At 37.0% G+C, this 18,905-nt stretch overlaps 1 protein-coding gene across 1 annotated transcript; it reads right to left on the reverse strand.

Annotated features, from left to right (window-relative positions):
* Positions 1-688: 688 nt before the first annotated feature.
* LOC135713833 (uncharacterized) lies at positions 689-1,725 on the reverse strand. The gene is made up of 2 exons (XM_065237073.1): positions 1,472-1,725; positions 689-1,409 (listed from the first exon to the last, which is right to left on the reverse strand). Exons 1-2 carry the CDS (start codon positions 1,528-1,530, stop codon positions 689-691), a joined length of 780 nt encoding a protein of 259 aa, XP_065093145.1. The 5' UTR covers positions 1,531-1,725.
* Between the last annotated feature and the right edge of the window lie 17,180 nt (positions 1,726-18,905).

Here is an 18,905-nt window from a genome sequence, read left to right on the forward strand (position 1 = left end):
CATTTGATAACAGTGATGCATACATGCGGGGCTTATTGTAAGTGAAATTAACCTCGGAATGGGCGTGACTCTCCAGACATTCTGAAATGGGTTGCTGGATCTGCAATAGAGCTATCACCTTCTAACTCCTGGACTAAAACTGTCTACAATGACCATAAATGCGACATTGTAGAGAGAGTTCTTCCATAATAACACTGCCGGCCAGTGGGGGTTAGATTGAATACACACACACAACTGTAATTACACTGATCATCAAGTTGAATTGGAGTAAGTTCATGTTTTAGGAATAGTGAAATATTTGTATTGTAAATCACCTGGGGAGAGGCATCCATAACATTGTAAATCTCTACTATCGACCGTGAGTATTCTGTTCAATTTCCTTAACTCTAGATTTAAGACATTAATTATGTATAACGCAAACGATAACTTGGCTCGGCGAAGTTTATTCGATTGAGCCTGTACAAATCAATTAATTTACAAAAATATACATTTTAAAAAATAAGCAATTAATTTATTGATGGTTCTCTTTAAGCACAAAAGCTTCACCGAAAACACTAAACGTCTAAATATTAAAACAAAAGTTCTACGACTAATTTCCTGATAAATCCTCATACTGGGCAACTGTGCACTGTGCATTGACTTGTGAATTTGTGATATAACCTCATAAATCATTAAAACACCAACAAATTCACTGGTGTGATACTGCAGCAGTATCATTTTTATTTGCGCTATGTATGTTTATGTGCCCAGAATTTTTACCGTACCGAATTCGTATAGGAGATGCCAAATTGTTTTCCGTTTCCGTTGAATTCATTCTGAAAATGTTTCGCACAGTTTCATTCGGTTGTGAGATGGTCTTGTTCAGGAAATGTGGAATCAGCATAGATGAAACGTATCTTGGTTTTGTTAGGCCACTGACATATGGATTGGCGTAAGCTTTTGCTGAAGGCTGAAACTTCGGGGAAACTGGTGGGTACAACAACTGTCCCGGGACCGGTTCCTGACTGTAGAAGCGACTATTGTGTGACATTCGAAAGTTGTCCTCATCCGAGTACTCGACTTTTTCGTGTTGGAATGCTGGAAGGTTTTGCACTTGCTTTTCCGTTCGAGATTTACTTTTGGCGCTCATTCTAGAGCTTAGACGAGGAGGTCCCAGGAAACCTCGACTCAGATACAAACGAAGCAAATAATCCTCCAGGTAGCTCTCAACCGTTTCTTCAGATTCTCCCATCATAACATCATTTCGTCTAATCACAGTTCTTAACTTCGGTTGTCTCAAAAGGCGCAACTTATGTAGACACTCACAGTCATGGTTGTTTTCACGATCAATGCTTTGTTTCAAAGGAATTGTTGAGTACTCGCGTCCGTTTTTCCAGAAGTTTGCATTTACTGGAACACCTTCAGGAATACTAAAATGAGCACAACTATTAGAATAACTTGGAATCACTACACAATCTAATTTATAAATCACCGTCTAGCGCTAAGTATAGCAATCGCTCCAACGAACAACAACACCACACTTGACCACATTTTTGCTTCCGCTACTTTCGATAAATTCTACTCGCAAACTACTGCTAAACCACCTGCACGCGATCACTGCCCTTCCGTTAATGAATAGATCAGCGAAGATGTTTAGGGTTTACGGTCTCAGTACTGCAACGCATGACTGAGCTCCAATCGCCAACTGTTGCGCTTTATTCAAAAGACCATGCAGATGTAGCTTACTTTCAATGTGCTTGGGCTTCTGCGCCAAGCCTCCAACATAAGGAAATGCTAAATAATAGCCAAAAATTTTGATGAAAACTTGCCAGACGAGTTTGTTCTTGTATTGTGAAAGAGATACGATATTGGCGCAAGCGCACCAAATCGAGATGCGCAACGTAGCGTTTTCAACACTTTCCGACATTAAAACGTGCTTCATAGTACCATGAAAAAAAAAAACAAATCCTGTTCACTGTAAGTAAGTTGTTGCATAATGGAAAATTATTGTCCATTAAATATTTAGTAGATAGCACACTATTAAACGATTCATCAACCGCACCGAGAAATTTGGCCTAAAGCTCGCAATATCGTTTCCCAAACTGAAGCGAATCCAATTTTGAATGGCCTAGCAGCAAAAGATGATGGAAAAACATTGCTGAAAAAAAACACGCGGAAAAATCTAGTCGAAATGTAAGGGTTCAGGTTCAGTGTACAGTAATTAAAGCGTGTACCGTTCGTTGCAGTGACATGGCAAACTCGTGTGAATAGGGTTAACACCGTTCAACGTGGTTCGACTGTAATAAATATCAAAACAAACATTAAACTCCATGTAGGAATCCGCGGACCAACAACAGAGCAGCGGAAGCGAACGAAAGTGGAAGCCCGCCCTATCTGCGATTGCTGCTTCTTATGGATAGAGTGTGTGCGCGTAGAAGAGCTAAAGCTGGATAATAGCGGCGCAATTTTTATTTATCTAAGCCAAAATTGTGGCTAGCAAAGGTACGAGGCAAAAGAAGTGTAAACTTAACATCGCTTTACAATTGAAGCATCAAACTTACTAAGAGCAAAACAAAGATATGAGAGTTTCCCAGTTTGAATGGGAGTAGAAAGAAACGATGATGATGATGACGCTGGCAAATTTCATTCAATAATATAAAAATGAAAAAGAAACGTTCGTTAGTAAATATCACACAAAATTGTTTTCTAAATATCTCGAAACAAGTCATGGTCAACTAATACATTTTGCAGAAAATATCGTGTGTTAGTGGATCTCACCACAAAACAAGAATCGCATCAAATACCTTGCTACGACCTTACAATCGCAAGGAATAGGAAGGAACGTTAGTGCAATATCTGCTAAATAAGGTTTAGGAAAGGAGGATTTATATGTAATTAAGAAATTGTGCATGATTGAGAAACTCTATTAGGCATTATAGATTACATCTAGTAATAGCCATATTAACACAAATGGAAGCGCAATTAAATTAAAATTCTAAATGATTTGCAACAAGTCTGCCTTTTCATGTTTTCGAAGCTGTTTCATGGATCATCCGCTCACCACTACTCTCGAGCACGCGTCCCATTACACCACAAATATCGCTCTTCTTTTATCCTGCCCCTGCCGAGCTTTCCTCTCCCATAGCGTCTGTGACTTGTCAGCAGAGATGCCAGTTTTTTTTTTTTTCAAAGGTCTGCGAAAAATGTCTGTGAATTTCAGAAATGTCTGTAATTGAGCTGCATAAAATTAGCAAAAGTTTTGCGTGGTAAAATAGGGGGGGGGGGGGGGTTGGCAATGAAATAGATGCGAAATTTTAAATGTCAGTAATAGTCATGTTCGAGCAAAAAAGACCTGCTTTAACGGATTGAACCTGAGTGGAGTTGGGAATGCAGTTATAATTAATAAAAAGATAAATTACGATTACACGACAAATGAGGTCGACTCAAAGTTCCATTAACAAAACCAATGATATCTTTCTGAATTTCACATTCATGTGATCACATAAATTCTATATGATAAATCACTTAAATTTCATTGGACACATCAGGTTCATGTGATTTTGCGGTGCAATTCCCGATTATGATATCACATGAAAGTTGAAATGTGAAATTCTAATGAATATTTTCCATTGGATATGTGATTTATTCTTGAGTAAATTGTTCATCGATTTTTCTCATATTCGAAAAGATTTATGAGGCTCGGAAAATTGTACTCAGTCTACAAGTAAACTGCGTTTTCTAGAGTTTGAGTAATTTAAACTTAAATTTGAGTCGATCTTATATGCCATGTAGTGTGGAAATCCGTTAGTTACTTAGTTACTGGTCTTTTTTCACGCCAGCAGCGGGGGAACGAGACCATCTTAGTGAGAGATTCAACTTTTTTCCATCTAAATATGGAGAAATCGACAATCAAAAGAGCAATCTATAAGATTATTAATGCGATTCTAAACACTTCGTGCTCAAAACGTGCTGATGAATCAGGATCAGGGTTGCTGACACGATTCAGATAGGAAGGAGTTTCGAAATAAACATCATCGCAAAATGGAGAGTACTGTACAACGAAGCCAAGTACGATGAATTGGCGCTAAACACTAACACTGTTGTAACGATTTTACAAATACTGTTTAAAAATAAGATATATTAAGCAACACATTCATTACATTTTGCAAAATAATTACACACCTGGGGGAGAAAACTTGGTTAAATATAACACAATTTGCTAATACCAACCAAGGTGTACCGAAAAATTATGATATCATTTGAAAAACACAGTTTCGTTCCAAGACCCGGAAATACGAATGGCATATACCAATAGACTCATCTCAATGGGATCGGAAAATGTTTCTGTATGTGTGCATATATGTATGTATGTATGTATTTATGTATGTACGTATGAGTGTAATTCACTCACTTTTTGCAGAGATTGCTGCACCAATTTGATTGATTGATTGATTTATCTTTATTAAGGAAGCTTTCAGCCTGAGGCTGGTTCACCTCCAATGCACCAATTTGAGTAGAACATTCCAGAAGATGTGATTCAGATCCCCATAGATCGCTATTGATTTTTTTTCCGATCGAAATTATGGTTCCGAAGATATGAACAAAAATGTGAATTCCAGATTCCACTGGGGAATTCGCAAAAGATTGATATATCAAAAACTCATCATGCAACACCTCAAATCATATTAGAATTTTAGTATAAGATCAATGGTGGACATTTTCAGACCCAATGATCACAATGGCCTCTTTCAGATGTACCAGGTACCTTCGGGAAGTGGACAGATTCTGACATGCATCGAAATGCATCGTACGATACCTCAAATCACATGGAACTCAACATAATGATTAGTGCAAGTATTTATATTGATTTTCCATAAAACCTCATTGAAATTTATTGAAAGAAGAGAAATTTTGAAATGTATACAAAATTTCTCACTCACTTTCCTTGACTCTAGCTGTATCGATTTGAGTGAAACCCCTTTATTTTGTTTGTTTGGTTCTCTCATACACAAATTTTTTTTTCTGAATTTTAACTGTCTCCTCTCCAGTGATGCAAAATATCATGACACTCACTCGACACTCGTCAACGCCTCAACCGACTATTGCTGAAAGAACGTTTTGTCACGCAGTGAGAGGTAGAGGAATGGCAAACAACAATCACCAATAATGGACGCTGCTCACAGGCAAAACACTCGCTGCTGATAATGTAAAGCACAACGAAAACAGTGATGACTTCTGCAGTAGATGAGAAAAAGCGAAACGACAGAAGAAAATTAAAACAATGCCTACGAATTCCAAGTTCGTCTCGGCACGCGTGACTGTGTGAGTTACAAACAGTGCTGGCAAAATTAACCGGTTTCTTGTGGGGTCACTCACCAACACACTCACATAAGCAAGCACAGCAGCAACTGGTTTAAAAACGAGCACAGATGGTGTCGTGATTGTCGGGAATGACCATATCGGAGATAGATCACCACCGAAGACGAAATTCACCAGTTGCTTTTTACTTGCTTCGTCAACTTGATGGATGGTCATGGAAAATGCTTCGACAAGCGCATTGATAGGAATGTACCAAGTGTTACTACCATCAGCTGTTTGACCATCGTGATTGTGATAGGTCGCAACTCTGCTCCTCTCGTTTAATTTTGAGCTATACTGCCGTTCTTCGAATGTCGGTCCCATAGTAGTTTTTGTCAAAATTGAGTTTTTCAATGCAAATGGTAGCCAGCTACCCATATTTTCATAATACTGGATGAACTCATCAACTTTGTTCTGAAAAAGTTTGGAAAGACAGTCACATAGGTTGTACCATAACATAAGAAGGAATGGTACGAAGCAAACTTAAAACGCGATATTCTCGGCTTGTCGATTTTCGCTATGGGACGGACATGCGAAGAGCGGCAGTATACAGGGTGATTCGGAATAACTGTCCCTTTTAAAAATGGTCATAACGATTGAACGCTTGCATGAATTTTTGATATCATTATATTCCAGATATTCTACATATATAACCTTCAACAAAGCATAGTTTATTTCAAATCTTTACCTTAATTATCATCCACATTTGTCATGAAAATTAACCACAGCTGGCACGCACGCTTTAGTTCCAGCACTTTTTGAGTCCCGGTGATGCGTTTAAGCTCTGATATTGAACGGATCATCCAAGCATGGTTCCTTTGTACCTCTATAATGATGCAAAAATAAATGTTACATTCTTTCGAAGAGATTTCAGTTTCTAAAAGATAACACACGATTTTTTTACAGATTTATGCCATGCTCCATTTGGACGTCAATGGCTGTTTGAAATCACAAATGAATGAAATTTCAAATCCTACTATCAATACAAGCTTATATGTGCACACACTTAAAACAAAAATACTTGAACATATACCAATTTTACCCATTGAGAATTGCATATTTGTGAAATCGGTGACAGTTATTCTGAATCACCCTGTAGTTGGTGTAATCAACGAAGTTGCTTACAAGCATGTATACAATATTCTGATTTACGAAATATCGTATTAAATAACAACAAATATAGCGTTAATAACATGTGCGCTATATATCGCAGAAATTTACATGATTTTTTCATATGGTGTAGGACGCTAATGGATTTTATCCCGATCGCACATTGGGTTGCGGAGATGTGGCAAAAAAGTGAGATTTTAAGATAATTAAATAAAACTCACTCACTTTTCTCGACGTTGGCTGAACCGATTTGAATTAAACCACTTCCATTTTGTTTAAGGTGATTCGCTGTGACATCCTTATTCTCGGAACCACTTCGAAACATTAAGGTGATACTCTAAGGAAGCCTTAGCGTGAAACTTCAAAGGCACAAATGTCAGCTTCCACAAAACATACAAATTTGAAATTGCTACTCCTTGTTTGCTGTGCTACTACAAACAGAGGGTAGCAATTTCAAATTTGTATGTTTTGTGAAAGCTGACATTTGTGCCTTTGAAGTTTCACGCTAAGGCTTCCTTAGAGTATCACCTTAGACCGTTCTCCCATAGAACGCTATTAAATTCTATCCAGATCGCACAATGGGACCAGGAGGAATGGCCAAAAAAAGTGAAATAATTCATTGAAACTCACTCACTTTTCTCAACGATGGCTGAACCGATTTGAGTGAAACCTCTTCCATTTTATTTAAACTGTTCTCGCATATGACGCTATTAAATTTTATCGTGATCGCACATTGGGTTCCGTTTGAGTTTGAGTACGTTTGAGTATTTCAGTGACAGTGACTATAGACAGTCAAGTTATAGACCGGCCAACATGAGTTGACGTATCCAAACAAACCGTCAAATCGTATGGAAAATGTCCGTTTTGGAGACAGCATGGCAGCACATTGACAGGTTGATAACTATGACCGTCTATAACAGTGACAGCTGACAGTGTTGCAAAATGCATCGCACGTGTGTTTTGATTAAAGATGCAAAACAGTGTAACCAAATAAATTTTAAAGTTTTCCCTTGATTACAAAAGTCTGTAAATATCTGTGAATAAACTAAAAAGTCTGTAAATGTCTGTAACGGAAAAAAATGTCTATGAAAAAAATACAAGTCTGGCCAAGCAGGCCAACCTACAAAAGGAGTAACAATTAACTCTTGCACCAGAAACTATCCCATGTCCCAACCCATTCTGCATGCGCTTAAAAAAAAGATGAAAATTACATGTGATGTAAACCGATTGTATGTATGTGCCTATGTAAGTAGTGGGTCTTGAGTCAACAGCAACATCGAATTTTCTGATCATTACACTGTGCAAAATTTTCGAGGTCATCAAATGTAAACAAAATTCAATACACCCAAGTATTCACCCAAACTAGCCAAACCTATCTAGGTTTTGAGAATTTAGTTCGAAATTTTGATTTGTACCATCATCAATATTTTTGCTCGTCTTTTGGTTTTTCACGGCTTTATCTCGTAAACTATTTGGTATTTCTCAATGCAGATAACGGAATTTTACTTTTTCGTGGTGTTTTTAGTGCAGAAAGCTAAAAATATGCAATGTTTCTCACGGTTTCAACCATAACTCACAAGTCTTGCGTATTTAAGCATGATTATCTTACGTAAGCACGAGTAACTTTGATTAGTTTTGTCGCATTAATGGCCCATTGCTCATTTCAACTTCTGTTCAATTTTCACACTGCCGCACTCTAACGGAATTACCAATCTATCCTCTTCAGAAATTGCTCATGTCGATGTTAGTATAGCATTTCCTCCCACCTCTGAAAATCTTGAACTTCACTTATGAAGTAACAACACACTTTTAATGAAAATTAGCATTACAAAACTGTAAATATAATGTTGCATGTCCAAATTACCTCGTTTTTTTTTCGGCCTATTGATGCATTACTAAATCTTACCGATAACTTCAAAACATTCCATGATGCGTTATGTCATTCTATGATACATGAAAAAGTGTATAAGGCCCAATAAAATGTTACGGGTTAATGGAAGTTGAATTGCATTTAATTGAAATCTAGGTTATTTTTTAAACACAATATTAAAACCGAGATTAAAACGATGCTACTGTCCAGCCCGTGTTTTTTTTTAAGTCAGAGGAGCAGAGCGACGGGTAAGCGTTTAGGATAAGCTTCTAAAAGAAGCACAGCAGCAAACTGATATAAGAATATAAAAATGAATCTCTGTTATATAACCAAAAATCTGGATCAACAATAGAAAAGGGCCCATCAACATTTGTAAACAAACCGTTCCAAAGCCCTTTCCTCACAAATCGAAGGCTGCCCTCACAAACCAACACCATCAACGTGTAGGGTGAAGTTTCCCCTATCTGATAATGGACTTGGTTTGCGTGGATGGCCATTAGAGTGATGCAAAATTTGAAATTTTCGCTCCACAATATTTAAACGATTCCAAATCGGATCCTGACTAACCTCTCAAAATTTGAACCCATTTGGTGAGAAACTGAGATGACACAAACCATTTGAAGTTTGAATGGGAATTACTATGGTAAAACCAAGATTTTTGTTCATGTCTATCTAATAATTCACCATATCGGTCTGCTTCAAAAGTTTTCAACTGTACTTGCTACAACCACTGCTCAAGACCACTTTTTGATTAAATGCAAGGATCGAAAGTTATCAATGGTTCAATGCGCTGATGTCTTAAGATCATGCTCAATCAACTGCTCAACAGGCAACATTGGTGTTTCTGGGGCGTTGAATAGGACACACAAATCACGGTTACTATGTCACACTGCAAAATACAGTGTTGCCTACAGAACAGCTGCTTGATCATGTCATAAGTTTACCAATCCCTTAAATAATTAATAACTTTTTCCTGTCTCGTTTTACGTAGAAACAATCTTGAGCAAAGTTGTAGCTGAGAAAATTTTCTACAAGAATGTATATCGAACTGTTTCGCAGCTCAATATGGAAAAAGACTAGAAGGCAATGAACAAAAAGTTGAGATTTCCCATAGTAATTTACATGTAAACTTCAAATGGCTTGTGTGAAGTCTGTTTCTTACCAAATGAGTTGTAACTTTGAGAGACTAATCAGGACCCGATTTGAAACCATTTAAGCACCGTTGAGCTAAAAAATCAAATTTTGCATCAGTCTAATGGCCATCGCTTTGTGAGGAAAGGGCTTTGGAACGGTTTGTTTACAAATGCTAATGGGCTCTTTTCTATTGTTGATCCAATAATAAACCTAAATATTTTTCCAACCATATGTTTGGCTTACAAACCTGTACCTCTCAAACATGTGCTAACAAATGTTTTTTGTCGCGCTGTGGTACTTTGTACAACACACATGAGTTTTCCATTGCCATTTTGTTGCTGAGTTACCAACCGACCTGAAACCAACGTGTATTTATCAAAAAACTTGTTTTGAACTAAACCAGTTAAACATTGATTACAGTAAACTCCCAAAAAATGCGGATAATAGGGAAAATGTAAATGGATACCGCGTAAACGATGTCCATACTACGTGGGATTTGACTTAATTGGTTACAACATGGAATATCTCGAGATCCTGAGCAGATAGAAGTTACTATATTCGACAAAGTTTTTCAGAAGATCAAAGCCTATTGCTTTGTGCACAATAGTTTAGAATTTTCTCACTACATAGCACTAGTATACATGTGAAATGCACACATGTGATATATCTCGAGATCCTGACCAGATAGAAAGTGACTGTCTTCGATAAATTTGTAGAGAAGGTCAACGCCTTTGGGTTGGTGGATAGTAATTCAGAATTACGCGAGATCCTGACCAGATATAAAGTAAATGTCTTCAGCAAAGTTGTTAAGGAAGTCAGACCTTTTCGTTAATGGACAGTAGTTCAGAAATTTCTCACTACGCGGTGCTAGTATACACGTGCAATTCTCACATATACAATAGCTCGATATCTTAACCAGCTATAAAGTTACTGTCTTCGACAAACTTGTTCAGGGGATCAAGACTTTTTGGCTGGTGGATAGTAGTTCGGAATTTTCTAACCACGCGGCACTACTATACATGTGAGTCATTCCAGCTCAAGTAGCCGATGTCACTGATTTGTACCAAACTTTGTCAAAACGCTAATTTTGGCATCATGAACAAACGACTTTTTTGGATTTGCTCTTAAGTGCCTACAACCCTGGATTTCCGAGATTTGTAGAAATTTTATTTAAAAAAAAAAGATTTCTTCGCAACCAAACAAGCTATTTTTGATCATGGCACGCCATTTTGAAGGTATTTTAATGTCAGATTTTAAATGTTTACTGACATTTTATTTTCCTTACAGTAACTACAGTAAACAGACTGATTACAGGAGGGTATTCAAATTATCAAATATGGGCTGTATTCACCCAGGGAGGAATTATTAAATTCTTCAGTTTTTGGAAAGCTCTTCTTCTTGATTTGTTTTTAAGGGAAAATTATTTCATCAAATAGGGGAATTTACGTATTCTCGGCAACCTAAGCAGCGACCGTCTTTCTATAGCCTTTTTCTCTAAGGAACGCACACATATGCAGTATTGGTTTAATCTTTTGCTGCCAGCTGCTCTAACAATTTCAGTCGAAAGAATTATCAAAAACTGTTTTGAAACGCTTTTACAATGCTCCAATCTTCTCTAGTGAGAGCGACTAATGTGGGCAACCTCTTTTTATTCGGCAACCTTTCTATTTGAGCTGTGTTTTCATCGGCAACTCGAAATCAGCAGCATTTTGTAGTGCGTGTGTTTCATTTCAAGAAAACCCTGCTAGATTGCTTTTTCTCAGTGGTAAACATATAATCAAATTGAAGCTGAAAGCCTAATGAATAGTTTTAATGCATTCAGCGAAGTGTTTTCTTAAGAAAATCCAGTGAAATTACCGTTTCAATTTGGGTTGCCGAAAATAGTCTGTCATGCCGAAGCCGTCACTTCCCCTAGTTTTTATAATAGACCAAATGAGTGACAAATAGTTTTGAGGTTTTCTGATGGAAAATCACTCTTATTTAATGTTTTTCCTTGCATTCACGCCGGTAGCATAATTATATTTCAATGTTATTTTTCACATGATACGGACAAGTTTCTCATTAGATGTATAATATGAATTACATGTGTTCAGAATTTAAAAGTGGTCCTAAAAGTGGAAAATGCATTCCAATGACGTTCAGCTTTAGAAGTATGATTAATTCAGATAGATTAGCTGGAATATGCAATTTTAGGCGATTATTCAGGCGACTTGAATAATCCCCCTAAAAGTGCGATTTTTTATTTTGTTTTTAAATTACGGTTCAGAACTATTTGTTACTATGCAACTGTATACAACAAATCTAACAAATGCGCCGGTGGTGTAGTGGTAAGGGTGACAGCTTTCTAACACCCCAATAGGTCTGGGTTCAATTCCAGCCGATGTCGGTGGAATTTTTCTGAGGCATAAAAATCTCTGGTCACGTCTTTCTTCGGAAGGGAAGTAAAGCCGTTGGTCCCGGCCCATGTGTGTTGTGAATGGGTGCGATATCCTACGCAGGTGTGGAAGCTGCCTTCCTGCACATTTTATTGCCGTCAATGGATGGCAATCGATGTCCGTCGGTGATTGGCACTAGATTGCGGAATAGAGACCGACGTTAAATAAATGAAAGAAAAAAAAAAAAAGAAATCTAAACAAATCATTTTACAGTATAATTTACACATAACCATAACGCTCAGAAACCAGTTGAAGATTTATCTGGATGTCTAAGCAATAGCACAGATTTTTAGTCTTGCAAGCATATAAGTGGAAGAAACATATTTGAACCAACGAATCTGCACTAATACGTGTGAATTCAGAGAAAGAAAAAAACACAAGTACCTAGTGTTTATGCGCAAAAGGCAAAATTAGCCTGAGGCATGAAAAAGATGTATATTTTCAACATTGGGAGCACTACTAACATTTTTTCATCGCCATTGACTGATAGCAAACTGATATTTTCGTAAAAGCTAAACCTTTCTAGTATTTAAAGTGAGTACCATCCCAGAAGAACGTGGTAGGTGACTAGTTTAGAGTTGACCCTACGCACAAGTAAAAATCAGCTAGATTGGCTAGAAGAATAACATAAATACATAATGGTCGACAAACTAATTTACAACAACGGGATTGCTGTGGATACGTGATATGAATTAAAGGTAAGTGTTGCACAATTTAAAATTTCGCAATTCAAAGTAGAAATTCCTATTAGCTTATTTTTGAAATTTCTAAAAATATTTTTTTTCCTAAGGACTGTTAATTAAAGAAAGTGTACAATGGTATAGGGTTTTTTTTTTCTGTTCGGGACATAAAACTACTGCGACCAGTAATTTGATCTATTGTAGTATATCCCGTGTCCTTAGTTTAGTGCATGTCGTATTACTTCATCACTATTGAAAAATGATGAAGTATTCGGTTTTGATACAGTTGTCATTCTTGCCTTCATCGCACGGAATCGACTCTAATTGAAAGGTTCCGCTATTTATACCCTTCGGAGTGTTGAAACACCCTCCACAGGCGCGTCCCTTTGTCAGTCAAAATTGGATTCCTTAACAACAACAAAAAAGCTATGAAACCGATAATGACCATGCATCAGAACCCTAGTCTTAACCACTTCAAACTAGGGAACAACGAATAGAAGATTAGGAATCACATAGATGAAGACTAACTAACTCATTTTTTCCTTGTTTCAAGATCATCCTCGGTCCAGGCAACCCGAGGACTTATCACTATCAACAAGGCATAAAAAGTAACAAGGACTAAGATGTGTTCCTTTGATTACTGAAAAATCCTGTTCCCCTAGTTTGAAGTAGTCAAGACTAGGAATCGGTGGTAGATCTTACATCCCGTAACGTACCACGAAAAGGTGATCTACCCACGTTACGGGGCAGGGTTAAAACGTAACGAAATTTTTTGAATTTTCACTCAGTGTAAAGCATTGTCTATTTTATCAACACACCTGAAAAATAAAAAAATTAAAATAAAGTGAGAAATTTCGAACGATGGGATCAGCTTATCAACTCGCAGATTAATTCTTCACAAATGGTTTTCCGAAAAGTTGTTGTTTCGAGAATTGGCAAAAAGCGTGAATTGCAGTAAATCTACAGTGTTCAAGTTTGGAGAAACGTGTTGAAGATTTACCGAAATCTGGCTGCAAAAAGGGGATATCTGACCAAAAAATGGAGCTGGCAGCAGTACACCTTTTGAAATCGCATAAACCGTGTTCCGTTCGTGAAATTGCCATAAAATTGGACATTAGCGTCGGAACTGTGCAGAATATCAAAAAACGTAACAATATCAGAACCTACAAGAAGCAAAAAGCACCCAAAAGGACGGATTCACAGAAAGCTTCTTCTAAAATACGGTCACGGAACTCTTTCAAAAGCCGAACCGGTGCATTTTGATGGACAACGATTCGTACGTCAAATTGGATACCAGTACATTTCCCGGGTCGCAATTTGTCAACGCTGAGCAGAGGACAGATGCGCCTAATGATGTGCGATACATCCGAACTGAAAAAAAAATGGAAAAAAGGGTTTTAGTTTGGCAAGCCATTTGCTCCTGTGGCTTGGAGAGTTCTTCGTATTTCACAACGGGCACAATCAATGGTGAAAATTACAGAAAAGAATGCATCAAAAAACGGCTTCTACCCATCTACCTAAAACATACAGATCCTCCATTGTTTTGGCCAGATCTAGCATCTGCTCACTATGCTTCTGCTACGTTGGAGATGCTCAAGAAAGAAAAAGTCGATTTTGTCGAAAAATTTCAAAATCCCCCAAACTGCCCTGAACTGCGTCCTATCGAAAGATACTGGGCAATAATTAAACGGCAAATTAAGAAAGATAGAAGAGAAACAAGCTTTGTTGACTGCATCAAGAAAATTTGGTTTGCAGCACAACGAAAAGTTAAGAAGAAAGTTGTGCAGAATCTAACGGGCGGTATCAAGAGAAAAGTCCGAGCATTCTTCAAAAAACTCACGTGAAATCGGTCATATGTATGTTGATTTTCATTTATATAAACTAAACTTATAAATTTGTAATTATTTTCCTTTGAGAAACAGGTGGCTATTTTCATTAATGAACAGTTCTTAGCTGTTCAGGATCTCGATATATTTTGTATGTATTGCATACCACGTATTGAGAAATTTCTGAACTACTGTTCACGAGCCAAAAGGTTTTCATCTACTTAACAGCTTTGCCGAATACAGTAACTTTATAGCTAGTCGAAACATAATATATGCGAGCATTTCACGTGCATCCTAATGCCACGTAGTGAGAAAATACTACCCAAGCAGCAAATGGGGTTTTATGAGGGTCCTGCAGACTATGATTTAGACTTGTAGCATGCTTTAAAACCACGATTAAACTTGCAATGTTACTTGGGTATACTATTCACCAACGAAAAGGTCTTGATCTCCTGGACAACTTTGTCGAAAACAGTAACTTTTTAGCAGGTCTCGTGTTATATTATATGCGAGAATTTCACGTGTATACTAGCGCAAAGGTCTGAAGAGGGTAGGTTAATAGTTTCACTAGAGTACGGCAGTATGAAAATTTAATAGAAGTTGAAAATGAGCGAAGGACTATTAATGCGACAGTACTAGTCAAACTTTTGATTTTACTTCTCTGAATTCTATAAAACTTCGCAATTTTGATTCACGCAATTTTTTTTTTCCAAAATAGCGTGTTCGATATGTTTCAATAAATCATAGCACGAAAATGGCTCATCTAGGCGAAATGACGTCTGTGACAAAGTTGTAAAAAGCTGGATTGCCTTTTAAAAAAAAAAAAAAAAAAAAAAATCACGCATATTCGTCAAAAATTAAAACACAAACTGTCAAAAAGTTCATTAACAAAAAAGGAACACTTTAAACTTATGCTTATTTGAAAGCTCATCAAAAATGCATTTTTTCAGAAATATCAAAATGGATACTTCAAAATTTACCATAATCGTAGAACATCAAATTTCCTTCAAACAATAATAGGAGAAATCTCAGAGAGTGATCTTATTATGGCGCTCCATTGCATCGCCCTTGGCTGTAATATTTTAGCACCAAGCTGCTTCAAAACTTTTCAACTCTTTAATATTATGTTCATGATGAGGAACAGCCGAGTCTTCAGCAGCGATAGATCTTCTAATGGTTCGTCCTGTGTTAGAGTTTGCAAAACATAGGAGCCCTCAACCTACACTTTTCCTTGAACATTCACAAGATTTTTCTTGTGACTTTCCATTGCCACCACCGGAAAGAAAAAGACGATGTTAATTTCAATAATGCACAGCGTAATCTGGTGGACAATAAATTATTCAATTTGTTTTCTCCTATCGGCGGTGTCAGAGCATAATCTGATTGTCATACAAACGTCTAGACAGCATAACATTTAGATCGAAAATGGTGCAAAACACTCTAGACACACATCCCCAAGTCTCCCCGTCCGTCAGGTTCCAGTGGCATACCAATGCCAAAAAAAAAACCGTTTTCAATTCGACCGAAAAAGAAAGATATACCCATCGGACAGGAGGAGAAGGGCTCGAAACAGGAAAAACATTGCTCTGTACCGCAATTGAAATCCATTGGTTTATTATATCCGACGAGTAACATTTGACATCGTGCACACCCATTGAATTTGCTTATAGATGGGCACCGAAAAAAAATCAACAAACAAGAAAGTCAATTTCAACTGGGTGAGAGGAGAAGAATATTTGGGCGATGTGATTTTCTACCTCCCAACCTTCATCGCAATTTAAATTTGAAACAAGAAACTGTTCTGTACCGTATCTACTTGCTCCCTTACTCCGCATGCCACATGCGATCCATTCTGTTTTGCAATAATTTGGTGGTAAGAAGGGGCCTTAAGTATTGTTGTTTCAGAAAACAACTCACTTTCGTTCGACAACAGCTTTAATTTATTGTTATAGTCCCTTAAATTCCATTTAATTCCTTCTCATGCAAAACCCGGTATCGATTTCCTCGGGAACGCTGCAGCGCTTTCTCTGGAATCGACTGGTATAGAACACGTTTCGCCGATGTTGCTCCCAATGCCAATGCCAAAAACATCCAGTTCAACCTATACAATGATGATGGTGGTGACGATGATGGTGATGATGATGATGATGGTGATGATAACGTTAGAACAATGGCTAGTGTAGTGCCAAAAGCGATATTCACGACGAGCATAGCTGGCATTCTGGACGGGAAATTCGATAACAAGTTAGAACAGCACAAATCAGACCCCACCACGTGTACTGTTTCCCACATTAGTTTCGGTTCGATTGATTTTTTGTCTATACGTGCGATGATTTCGATTCAAATCTGATGTGCAAATCGTGGTTCGTAATTGGATTGTGTGCGGTTCTATGTGCATAATATAGTGAAAATATTCCGGAGAATCTGAGGTCTTAAGTTTTGTTCACACATCATCAATATGACCAAGTTATAATTCCACTGGGGGACTAGAGAGTGAAATCAGTGCCCAACTAGCGATAACATTATTTTTAATCCAATGCTCTTTCGATCTTCAACATGTGATAGCTGAGTAGTTCACGCCAAATGACGAATCGATCAGACGCATGAGACTTTGCATTATTATGTTTTAGGGTCAATTATTCACATTTAAGCTAAAATTCTGCCATTTTGATTCACGAAAAAGAACTTCAAAATGGCTTATTCGAATTTTTTTAACTAATCATATCTTGAGAACGTCATTTCCAATCAGAATGACTTCTGAGACAAAGTTGTAGGAAAAATAATTCCTTTTAAAAATTAAAGTAAATTAGGGTAAAATAACCAAAGAAATCTGTCAAATTTAAATGACTAAAATTTACCCCCTTAAATGATTTTGATGAATTTTCAAAAAATGTTACCTTCTAGATGTCAATTCAATTGGAAGTAACATTTTCGGGTTATGACTTGTTGAAAAATATCAAATACGCCACTTTGAAGTGATTTGCAAGATTCAAAATGGTCGAATATAAGTTCAAATCTAGCTGAACAATGCATTAGGTTCTAAGTTACATTAATCGATTCTCTTCATGGACTTTCTCTTTCGTTGATATCTTGGGTACAGAACCGTTTCTTGTCGTGTTCGTCGTATTGAAAGCTGGATAATAGCTTCTTTCATCGATCTGTGTGCTGATAATAGCTGAGAATGTCTTAACATGGCCGTGAGGATGCAAATAGAATATCTACAGAGAGAATGTGTCAATTTTATTTAGGACCTGATGCATTGTTCAGCTTGAAATGTGAAAGATTGACCATAAAATGACAACTATCCAAAGTTTCATGCAAATCGGAGAAGCTCGAGCCTGAAAGCCATTTTTTTTTTGCTATTTAACCTGTAATAGCTACAGGCCTGAATTACTATTATGGAAACAATAAGGGACCTTACATAACTGATGTAGTATATTTGTTCGAAAATTACCCCTGCAATACAATTATAATACATGCAAAAGAGGAGAAAATTACCGCCCCGAGAATAAAAAATTGTTTTCGCCACGGTTTTTTTTAAATATTGGGAAAAATTATAAAAAATCCAAGAAAATCTTTTTTTTTTCTTTAGATTCCTGGGAAAAACTTACGTTTAATTTTTTTTTAAATCATGAAAAAATTGGACCCTCAGCAAGACCGAAAAGTTGATGTTTTGTGGTTTTTTGAGTCCAACTTTATGTCATGATTACTTATTAAAATTGTTTTTGCACGTGATTTTTTGAAAAATTAGAAAAAATGCTATTGTTTTAGATTTTTAATATATTTTACCAATATTTTTAGAAAAATCAAAACGTAGCGGTAAACTTCCAATTAATATATAATATTCGTCAAACAAAGCACAACCCTCGCTTTTCTCCATTTTTTAACGGATTTGAGCAATGTTTGTAATATACACGTTAAGTTTTCGGTCATCCCCAAAAAACATGCAAAGGTTTTTTTTTCATATCACGCCATTTTCAGGGGTATTCTACAGTTGTCAAACCCCCTATATTAAGTTTGAATCCAACATATCTTCGATTTGGACGTTCTGGTACCTATGAGATTTGACGTTTTGGTACAGAGACATGTTCTGATTCAATGGAAAAATTAACAGGTTGCTTTTTCCAAATCCGAATGACTACCTTTTAGAGCAGGAGTTCCTTAAGCTAGCATTCTTGGGCCTATATTGTACAGCATTTTCACTTCGAACCTCACTGATTTGCCTCAGGGTTGCCACAAATCTTTGATCGCCGATGACACACGCATTTCCGCTAAAGGAAGAAGTCTTCATGTTGCTTGCATAAGCCTAGAGCATTTCTTTTTGAAACCTAGTAGTAGTCACATAGTCACTATGAACGGAGTTCCAATTTCTTGGTCAAACCAAGTGAAATATCTTCGATTAGTACTTGACCAAAAATTAACTTTTAAAGATCACATTGAGGACATTGCCTGAAGAATAAACTTCTAATATTTAAACAAGTTTTAAGACCGGCCATGCTTTATGCTGTGCCAA

Source organism: Ochlerotatus camptorhynchus, unplaced genomic scaffold (genome assembly GCF_037179485.1).
Source record: "Ochlerotatus camptorhynchus isolate MF236.1 unplaced genomic scaffold, CSIRO-AGI_Acam_v1.1 ptg000042l, whole genome shotgun sequence".
NCBI lineage: Eukaryota > Metazoa > Arthropoda > Insecta > Diptera > Culicidae > Ochlerotatus > Ochlerotatus camptorhynchus.

Excerpts from the sequence above, each read along its gene's own strand:
- LOC135713833 (XM_065237073.1), bottom strand. The coding sequence starts at position 1,530 with ATGTGGTCAAGTGTGGTGTTGTTGTTCGTTGGAGCGATTGCTATACTT. Across the intron at positions 1,410-1,471 it reads GCTATACTTAGCGCTAGACG|TATTCCTGAAGGTGTTCCAG; the intron begins GTGATTTATAAA and ends TGCTCATTTTAG.